At 37.2% G+C, this 10,828-nt stretch overlaps 1 protein-coding gene across 1 annotated transcript; it reads left to right on the forward strand.

Moving 5' to 3' along the window:
• Positions 1 to 2,169: 2,169 nt before the first annotated feature.
• On the forward strand, positions 2,170 to 10,188 carry emd (emerin). Its single transcript, XM_059333484.1, has 7 exons — positions 2,170 to 2,336; positions 2,799 to 2,877; positions 6,214 to 6,309; positions 7,646 to 7,680; positions 7,770 to 7,795; positions 8,772 to 8,831; positions 9,495 to 10,188. Exons 2-7 carry the CDS (start codon positions 2,799 to 2,801, stop codon positions 9,682 to 9,684), a joined length of 486 nt encoding a protein of 161 aa, XP_059189467.1. The 5' UTR covers positions 2,170 to 2,336; the 3' UTR covers positions 9,685 to 10,188.
• The last annotated feature ends 640 nt before the right edge of the window (positions 10,189 to 10,828 follow it).

Consider the following 10,828-nt stretch of genomic DNA (forward strand, 5'->3'; position numbering starts at 1 on the left):
GATTTTACAATAAGTCTTCAAAACTATGAAGTTGCTGCACTCTTTGTTCCACTGTTTTTATTGAAATGTGAAGATTCATCAGTAAGAAGAAGAAGCCGAGAAAGCATGACAGCGATGTTAAGTGTTTATCCACTGAGGTTTTCAGTGAGTGGAAAATGTGTACATTACAATGGGCCTGAAAGTCTGCAGCCAACGCCCTTCCTGGAGAACTTCAACTCCTTATTAGGCCTGACTGACTTCGGGCCTCCAGGGGGCGCTGCAGGACAGAGAAGCTTTTTGGAAAACTTGATTGTTTATGCAGAGCTTTGAACAACAGGCCTTCCTTTTTAATTGAGACCACCTTTCTGTACAGGAGTGCCTTATATAAATGCCTCCGGACGAAACCATGTCATAACCGTAATTTGAGATGTCAAGTAAATGAATGAGGATTTTTGTCCATTTTAGTAGTACTTGTTGGAGTAGCATGTTTTCCTAATTTTGGTTTGTACACACTTGTGCAAAACCATCAAGAATGTCGAAAGAAAAAAAAAGAAATAGGTCCTCAAGGTATTGTATATGATCATAGTCCTGGGGAATTTCCTTTCTTTTATTTCTTTTTGTTCATGTAGTCTCATCTCATTCTCGAACCGGTGTTTTTCATAAAACATAACAAGGAAAGTTTCTGTAAATAAATCAAAGTCTTATTTATTTTAGCCTACTTTAAAGCAATCGTTTTTATGACAATACAACAAAATAAACAGGATTCAGAAATGTCTTTAGAAATTGGTTATTTTGATGAGTTAACTATATTTTGAAAACCTACTTTTAGGTAGTGACATAATCTTTGTTATTGAAGAGCCTTATTATTTTTCCAATTAGTATTTTCGATGAGGATTGCATGGTGAGCATATTGAGTAAATCTGATAAGTCTGATTGGACTTGAAAATGGCAAATACCCAGCTGGTGGCAGCAGAAAGGAAGGTATGGTTTTATAGCTGTATCATTCTGGATTAATCATTAGTTGCCTCAGTTATTTGTCAACTAATGAGATAAGATCCCAGCTGTGCCCCTGTGTGTTTTAACCACTGGAAGGGCACTAAACACAGAGACAGACAACCATTCATGCTCTCATTCACTACCACGAGCAATTTAGAGGCACCAATTAAACCTCTTTGAATTGTGGGCGGAAGGCTTACTGACAACATGAAGAGCCACTAGCAGGGTTAGAACCTGCGACCCTCTTGCTGTGAGGCGAACCACTGCTGTAACTATCGCTTGGTTATGTGGGTTTCTTACTAATATTCAAATGTCTTGTTTTTTTTGTGTTTTTTTAAAGGCCTGTGTTCTTTAAACACACTAATTCTGCGGTCTACTCCCAAGTCTAACTGCAGTAACTACATTTTTGGTCGAAATTGAGTTATAACTAAAAATGAACTCCTTGATGTCTGTTTTATCTTGTGGCAAAGTTTAAGTTTTAAAATTTGCTTTATTTCAGAGAAATAATGATATAAAAATTGCAGTAACTACAAAATCCAACTGAAAACCAAATCAGACTGCTTGGACTAAGTTCACTTACCACGGTCTGATTTGACTGTGATACAGTGCAGCCTTTTATTTCTTCATAGTGTTGAATAGTGAAGACAAGATTAATAGAAATGATAAGTTTATTTAACAGGGAAATTATTATCTAGATAGTGATGAAGTAAAAAAGTGAGATAAAATTATATTAAGTCTAAAATACACAAATCTTTGAATACAGTTGCACTTTTTAACACACTTCTAACAAAATCAATTTAAAATGTTTATTCACTAAAAACCAAATATAAAAGCTGAAAGAAGACAACAACATTGTAGTTACTGCACTCTGTTTATCGTTACTATTTGAACCTTTTACAGCAATACCAGAGTGCAGTAACTACATTTTTGGGGTTAAAGGTCAAATAAATCGTAATGATTTTTTAGCATCATTAACACATGTAGAAATAAGTGTCATATCACTTACCTACATATAACCCATTTGGCTGGCCAGTTAAAATATGTTAAAAAACTTTAAATCAGTTATTCTCAGTTTTACCCCTTGCGTAGTTACTGCAGTTAGACTTAGGAGGGCAGTATACACTTCGCATATTTTTCCAGAAACTGGAACCACATTTCTTTAATGATTCCCTAAAAATCTTTCTCTTTTTTTTCATTTTTAAATCAAGCAGCCGTTGCAGCAGAAATGTGTTTTGGTAGTATGTAGGTGTGCCACTAGCGTCGTCACTGCCACAGGTCACACCCACTCTGCCTGTCCTCTGATCTATCTCCTTGTGCTTTATGCAACATTTTCAAACCCGAATCATTTCTCTTTTTCAGAGGTAAGTGAAATAGTTTCATACCTACTTAAACCAGCAGATGTATCACCGGAGCAAACCGACACAATTTTAATCGCTTGTTGTGTTTTTTGTTGCTCACGCGAGATTAAAAAAGCCGCGAAGTTTTATTTACTCTCCTTTTTTAATCAGGTATTATGGACGTAAAGCCTGCCAGTAAAAGTTTTGTAACGTAAAACAACAATGGGATTCTATGTCGATGTATTTATTTTAACTTTAATAGTTTGTCTTTATTATCAACCAATCAGTGCAGTTTGTTCCCAGAGCTTTTTCTTCTGGTTTTCCTGCTGGATTGCAGCCTGACGGGCAGCATACTTTACGAGTCTCCTCCCTTCTCTCTCCCTCTCTCCAGGCTCACTGACTGACTGTTTATCTAGCTATCTGTCTTTATACTTCTATTTGTGTTTTTCTATTTATTTGTTTATCTGTCTGTTTGTCTATCTGCAGATGTCTTTGAGTGAGAAAAGCGACGAGGAGATCAGCGAGCTGCTGACTGAATATGGCATCAAACATGGACCTATCGTCGGTAAGAACACTTCACACATTAATGGCTTCAGTAGATATGACTTCACTGGGCGCACAACTTCCACTCCATGCTTGAATAGATTGAGTCGTAAGTGTGAGGAAGTCTAATCATAGAGAGGAAGAAAAGTGGATATAGATAATGGGTTTAGACAATACTGTTTTAAAGCAACTAGTGCAGTGCCTGGAAGTATGTATTCATATAGTGGGAGATTAAGTCGATTTTTCAATTCTGACCAAATGAGGTTGTGTGTGAAAGTGGGATGTACAATGAGGTGTAATACTCTTGAGTAGTGTTAATATACAAAGTGTATATTAGGTAATACATGGATGTACATTGAGATATAAAGAGACACAGAAATAGTTATTTTAAGGAAAAGAAACTTAATCATTCAACATGGTTAGACATATATACAGACACAGATATAGGAGGGAATAAGTTTACATGCAGCACAAACAGATGGATGTGAATAACAGAATTTGCACATTACATGCAGACCACTACAACGTCTGCAACTCCATAAAACACTTACTTTTCATAAGGTACCACACCATCCAGCACATACACATTGAACATTGATATTTGCTGGAAACTATTTGAATATTATTGGAAAATCGAACCTTGTAGTTCACTTTAAAACTCCCAAAGATAGGTAGGCTAAATAGACTAACAGATGAGATGAGTCAGGGTGTAAATCCAGAGTGAATTGTGTTACTGACCAGGTGTAGGCCTATCACACAATGGGGCGGAGCTCCCCTAAAAGGTGTCCGATCAGAAAGTGCAATGGCACAACACGTCCTACGTAAATAATGATATTTTGAAAAATGAATTAAAAAATCTTCAAAATCGAGGATGCACACCTTCGTGCCATGCACAAGCCACATACAAAATCTGAGGTCAGTCTGACTAACGGTTAAGAGATATGAACTAGACACACGCACACACTGTTAGAAAAAAATTGCATGAGTAAACCTTGAAAATTGAATTATCTGACACCAACAGGAAAATGTCTCACCAATTATTTCTGCGCAGTCTTTGATGGGGAAAGGATGAGCTGGAGACGTCCGAGTTCTCAGTTTAACATAGTTTTATTACAATACGTCAAGAAATGTGAATTACAGAGCTCTGGGATTCACTTTAGGAATCAGCTTAACTGTCCCTGATACACACAGACAGGTTTCAGGTCATGAAGTCTGAAAACCTCGTCTCTACCCCTGCAAAAAACCCCAGTTTCACACTAACATAGTTTAATTATATCATGAAGGTAGATTTCTTCCAGGAAGTGCCGCCTTCCCCCTCCGCTGATTCGCCAGTCTTCTTTCATACCGTCACACATCAGGCCACCTGGGCAACACAATCAATGCTACCCAGGACAAGGCCTTGTGAGCTGCTAACAAACTTGTTATCACGAACATACTGCCTTATTATGTTCTACAGAAATATAACAAGAGCCCAACTATTCTTCAATATCTACATTTTCTTTTAAAGTTTAAAAATATAAGACAGACAATACTATTTTTTGTGATTATAGAATCTTAATTAGTTTAAGCAAATGGAATATATTTAATTAAAGTAATCATAGTTTTCTACATCAATATTAACACACAAACACAATCAATGTATCAAAATCATATTACCTGATTAATATAAATGCATAGAGTTAGACATTATCAAGGTTTAGTGAATTACGCATGCATAGTGACCTGTGATGACTGTTGGAGAAAAATCACAAAGAGGAAAAAGAGAGGAAGACAGTAACATTTCATTTTCAACAACGTATGATATTCAAATTATTCTAACACACACACACACACACACACACACACACACACACACACACACACACACAGACAGACGCTTCTTGCTTTTAAAGATATATATTGCTGCATGTTTTGACAGTAATGTTGACTAGGTTTTCATTTGCTGCTGTTCTTTACCTTTGTCTATACTTGGGCCAGTGTCTTAATCTACAGGTGCATTTCAATAAATTAGAATAACATGTAAAAGTCCATTTCCAGTAGTTCAAGTCAAACAGCCCCAACTAAGTATTGAGTCATATAGATGAGATACTTTTCAGAGGCCAACATTTACATATTTAACATACTTTTAAAAATTGTTCTTTTGTATTATTAAACATTTATTGAGACACTGAATTTTAGGTCTTCATTAAATGTAAGCCATAATCATTATAATTAGAAGAAATTAAATAAATGAAGACATGAAATGTTTCATTCTGTGTGTAATGGATCTATAAAATGTGTTATTTCCACTTTTTGAATAGAATTACTGACATAAATAAACTTTCTATGATATTCTTATTTATTGAGATGAGTTAGGGCTGGGTGCAAATTCAGTATGATGATTTATCATCTTTCAATGAAATCCTATCGATATATTGCCATACACAATTGCGTCATCTGATTTGATAAGCCCAAGAACATACTGACTCAAATTTCTCAAAAATTCTGATGTGAAATATTTAGAGGAAATAATTTATGAATTTTGAGGTTGTTGTTTTTACCTCACAATTTAAATTACCATTCAGTTCAATGTGATTAACAAACTGGACTCTAGATCATCCGATCTTTAAACTCCATTACCCAGAATGCAATAGTGCATACAGCTCAGGACAGGGTTCTCTCTGCATAATAAATGCTGAACAATAATGTGTAAAGGGGCACATGGAACCCAAAAAGTAAGAGCAGTGTTTTTAAAAGCAGTGTGCAGGTTTACTTCATTCATTCCAATGTGTTGCTCAACTCCTGCTGGCCTTCAGCCAAGAGTTCTGCTTGTGTGAATACCCCAGAGCAGTTAAATCAAACTATTGTCTTTACGGGGTCACTCTGTATTTGTGTGCATGCGTGTAAAAATATTTCATTTTGTACTGTACCGAAGTTTTATATAAACTAAAGTTTTTCCATTTCAAATATTTATTTTCCAAAGGAGTATGCAAAAATATGCTTTATTTATAATAAAAAAGTGTTTTTTTAATTGACCTACCAGACAACATGCTATATTCTTATTACTTATTATTTTTGAGATATGAGATGACCTTTATTACGGTTGAAAATGTTGCCTGTCTGTTAAGTTGCCATAATATCATATAAAGTAGAACAAATATGAGAATAGAAATAATTAAATTGAAATCAGACCCCAAACCCATTTTCACTTGAGCATATATTTCTTTTCACATGGTGAAACAATGATATGATAAAATACATAATTTTCTCCAATTCCTTTGAACACTTAGATAATGCAAACAAGTCATATTTTGTATATTTTAGTTTTCTGTGGTTAGGAGGATATTGAAACACTGCAAATGTGTTTGTGTGCACATAGACTCTACCCGAAAGCTGTACGAGAAGAAGCTTGAAAAGGCCATGGAGGACGCTCCAGTGGAGCCGTCGTCTGATAAGACCTACTACAGAGAGGAAGGTAGGTGCTCTTCAGTCTGTGAACAAGAGACGTCAACCAATAATGTCCACACTGGCAGCTCTCCTTATCAAACCTGCCATCTGATGTTCATTCTCTGTGAACACTATCTTCCTCTGTAAGAATGTGGTAAAATGTGCCAGTAATTAGCCGTGTTTCCTTTAGGGGGAAGAGTGTCAAAGAGTGTCAAATGTCCGCTCACTCAGCGTGTCTTCATTACAAAAAAAGGCCGCAGAGGGATTCACGAGACTCGGGAGGTGACCTATGGTTTTTGATCGTCACGTAATCGCTCAGCGACAGTTTCAACCGTGATCACATACACGACAGATTAAACACGGGAGAAGCAACTGTGGCCGCCGTCGCTTACTGTGCACAACGGCCACTGCTGATCATAAACAAACCAGCATGGCTTATTGTGCACAGCGTCTCCACTGATCATAAACAAACCAGGCTGGCTTATTGTGCACAGCGTCTCCGCTGATCATAAACAAACCAGCATGGCTTATTGTGCACAGCGTCTCCGCTGATCATAAACAAACCAGCATGGCTTATTGTGCACAGCGTCTCTAATGATCATAAACGTCTGGTCGTGAATTAACCGGAAACACTAACTGTGCATGGGTGTACAGATTGTCCGGTGCTTGTTGTAAACAAACAGAGATCACTAAGTGAACACCTCCTGCAGCAGCAGCACATACACACTGTACTGCTACAGAGCTAACTGTTAGCCTGTTAGCACATACACACTGTACTGCTACAGAGCTAACTGTTAGCCTGTTAGCACATACACTCTGTACTGCTACAGAGCTAACTGTTAGCCTGTTAGCACATACACACTGTACTGCTACAGAGCTAACTGTTAGCCTGTTAGCACATACACACTGTACTGCTACAGAGCTAACTTTTAGCCTATTAGCACTGTGCTACTGTGCACCTCGTTCCTCGACGCCGGATTGCACATGGCAGAAAATCACGCCTTTGCGGGATCACTATGAACGCCCTAAGGCAAAGAGCTGTCACAGATCTTTCCAGCAACATAGCGGGGATTTGCGGGAACACACTATGAAAGGGGCTAATGTTTATTGTCGCTTGTGACTATTCGCTACTTCGCCGGCTTTTACAAATGGCGCGTCTTGCGTCGAGTACCACGTCACATCCTGCTTAGCGTTCTATCCAATCAGCAAACAGGCTGTTTTCAGGGGAAAAAAGGCCAGTCAAAAGAGCGCTCAGGACGGCTCATATTCAAATTAGGGGTGTTTTGGCAAGTGAGACCCGCCTCATTCTGGGTATTGGACTGTAATGGAAACACCCCTTATGTGTCTCTTTTCTGTCTTTCCAGAGGAGGAGGTTACCTACATCACATACCACACTCCGGTGAGTCCTGGTTGTCTGATTATCCATCTATGTTTGTTTCTCTGTGGCTGTAAATAATCTCACAAACTACCCTGCTGTCATTTCCACAGACAAGACAAGAGATGTTTGGAGACATGTGAGTACAGTTTTTAACACACACACACACACACACACACACACATGCAGGATTGACCTGGTTAACCTGTGAGGTGGTCCGTATTATCCCCCCTCAACTCTGCTTTGAAGATGAACCCGTCCCCTACCTGCCAACAGATGTTTTGTTTGTCAGTTAATTTATTTTCTTTATTCTTCATATACACTGCCTGCACAATTATTAGGCAAGTTGTATTTTTGAGGATTAATTTGATTATTTAACAACTACAGCGCTCTTGCTTAATCCAAAATGTTAATAAAGGTCAAACCGGAATAAAAAAAGTAAAAGTGAGGTTTTGTCTTTCTTAAGAGAATATCGCAGTGTGCAGAATTGTGTCCTCTAAAACTAAAACTGGCAGTAGGTCTGAGAGTTAATTTTAAGTCAAGTTTAAACTCTTGGACCAGTAATGCCCAGTGCATAAGTCTCTGGTTGTGGTTGAGAATTTTTAACGGTCCAATCAAATGCTAAGGATGTGATTTAAATCCCTCGTGTGTCATGAACTTTAAGTAAATGTACTAAAATATATATAACATAAATACTGTATAACAACAGGAGTACCTTTTTTTTAAAACTCAAAGTTCAAAAGTGCATTTAAATAAAAACATATCTTAAATAAAAATAGCCTGTGAAGTAAAATAGGCCAATCTTTTTCTGAAATAAATATATTTATATGAGAAAAGAATAACGAACATGCCAAAAGAACTAAATATGACAATCCCAAGTAAGGGAAGCATTTATATATATATATATATATATATATATAAAGAAGAAAAAAAAGAACAATATCGATATATGCAATATGGTCGAATTCCATATCACATTTAAAAATATATCGATATATTTTTTATATCAATATATCGCCCAGCCGCAGCATATACTGTACATTGGTTACTGTTGGTTAATGCTTTTGAACATATTGCCATCTTGATATTTAAGTGTAAAGAATTTCTCCATTCAGGCTGAAACGAAGAAGCAACGTTGCTCCAGAGGAAGAGGAGGAATCGGACCAAGATGCAGAGTAAGTCTGTAGTATGAACTAGTGGCATGTTGGAGCGGATTAGCTGGTCACCTGGTCTAGGTTTAGGTTTAGGTTTTATTTTATTTGCACAGGTAGAATTACATAAAATTACAAAGATAACATATAATGTAAAGTGCAGGGAGAGGCAGAAAACCCAGATGGGCTTATTTAAAGCCTCCACCCAAAATTTCATAGTTATTAGAAAGTAACAAACTGATAATAGAAAAAACAAATGTGTAACATCAACAAGTTATAATGACGATAACAAAAACAATTAAAAACAAAAATGAACATGATAAAAAAGTGTATTTATGTGTGAACTACAATTTCAAAACAGCAGTTAAATGAGCTTTCAGACATCTTTTGAAGCATTTTCAGAGATGGAGTCCCTTGCCAGATGGGAAAAGGTATTCCATAATTTAGTCCCTAAATTGAACAATAAATTGACCTCTACATGTCAGAAATCTTGGAGGATGAAGATCTAAAGATTGATGCGTTGAATAAGAGTGAATCTGAGAATTAAATTTAAAATAAGTCTTAAAGTGCTTAAAGTTTTCAAGGATGAGGAGTTTCTGAAAGAGGGGTACAGATGAGGCATGTGACTCAGATCTGGTTGCCATCCTAACAAAAGGTCTAAAGATCTTCATCCCCCCTGTGCTTCAGGCCCCCCATCCAGATCTCTAACAGGACAGTCAATCACAGCGCAGTACGATCCAAGGAACCCGTCAGAAAGTCTGGAGGCGGCCTGTGGAAGGTGATCCGGCTCCTGCTGCTGTTAGCGGTGTTAGCAGCCGTCTGCTACTACGCCTACTGCCACGTGATGAACAGTGAAGACAATCCTAAGGTTGAATGATCTTACTCATTGTCAGAATATCAGGGTTTTTTAAGAGTCAGTTTCTTCTCTATGATGTCAGTAGTAGGGATAAAACACAGTTTGACCACATTCCATAAACTATGTCGTAGTATTGCCAAATCAGGGAAATGTTCAAAACCAGACAAATGATCGTCTGTGTATCCAAAGTCTGATATGACTTGTTCTTCTGTAATCAATGTTTGGGGGGAGCAGCCCACCTGCCACAGTAAGAAAAACATAGAATAATGCTTGCACTCCTTTTTTATTTCTTTGCTTTCTTGCATATGTTGCACTATGTTTTGTGTCTTTGATTTTCTTTCATGCAGCTGCATGAAATGTGTTCTTATTGGTGAGATATACATGGTGATGTCATGTAGCACAGCAGACTTGTGAACTGAGTCTGTCTTTCATTTTCTATCTGTCCTCCACATCCAAGTGCCCAAGTCAAACCAAAGGCTGTTGTCTGTATGTGTTAATAAATAAATAAATAAATAAATAAAAAAGGGCTCCAACACGACTAAGTGTTTTAATTTCATTGGAGATGAATTTCTAAAGGTTTCAAAAATGTTTATGAGGTGAAAGTGAGAGTCAAATATTGAAAGAATAAGAGATGTGACACTGTAAAATAGCAAGAAATGAATTGTTTTATTTAGATACAAAAAATAAGCTTAATTAAACATTTGACAGTTGATAAGAAACTTATTTGGACACCATTAAACATGAGACTCCTCTGGCTTCAACCACCTCCAATGCAAAACAATCTGTGCTACAAAAGTGAAACCATGCAGAAGAGCCTTAAACCTGAATTCTCTGGTTGCAAACGAGATCCTACTTCTCACTCGATTTATAACCTGAATAAACATTTTCCTGATGAGTTTATGGTCCCAGTCGCTCGATTTAAGTCTTCTTTAATACAGCACGACGTTCTTTTGTCAATCTCGACCCCATTTTAGAGTGAGATAGATGATAAAGCAGGGTATGCTTCTGGGTGTGGTTATCTTGTGATAAAGTCGCTTCCACAGTGAACTTTGTGTTTTCGGATGAGAACTTTGACACATTCACCGCGTTTTCAGCTCATGAAAGTTATCGTAACATTGTGGTTGCCTAAAAATGTCTCATTTAGCACAGTGGTTCACTGGTTCTG

This window comes from Centropristis striata, chromosome 5, assembly GCF_030273125.1.
Source record: "Centropristis striata isolate RG_2023a ecotype Rhode Island chromosome 5, C.striata_1.0, whole genome shotgun sequence".
Taxonomy (NCBI): Eukaryota; Metazoa; Chordata; class Actinopteri; order Perciformes; family Serranidae; genus Centropristis; species Centropristis striata.

What these genes read in the sequence shown, in the direction of transcription:
- emd (XM_059333484.1), top strand. Translation starts at nt 2,799, where the DNA reads ATGTCTTTGAGTGAGAAAAGCGACGAGGAGATCAGCGAGCTGCTGACT. An exon ending in CAAGAGATGTTTGGAGACAT is followed by an intron (nt 7,796 to 8,771) that starts GTGAGTACAGTT and finishes TTCTCCATTCAG; the next exon opens with GCTGAAACGAAGAAGCAACG. An exon ending in GAATCGGACCAAGATGCAGA is followed by an intron (nt 8,832 to 9,494) that starts GTAAGTCTGTAG and finishes CCTGTGCTTCAG; the next exon opens with GCCCCCCATCCAGATCTCTA.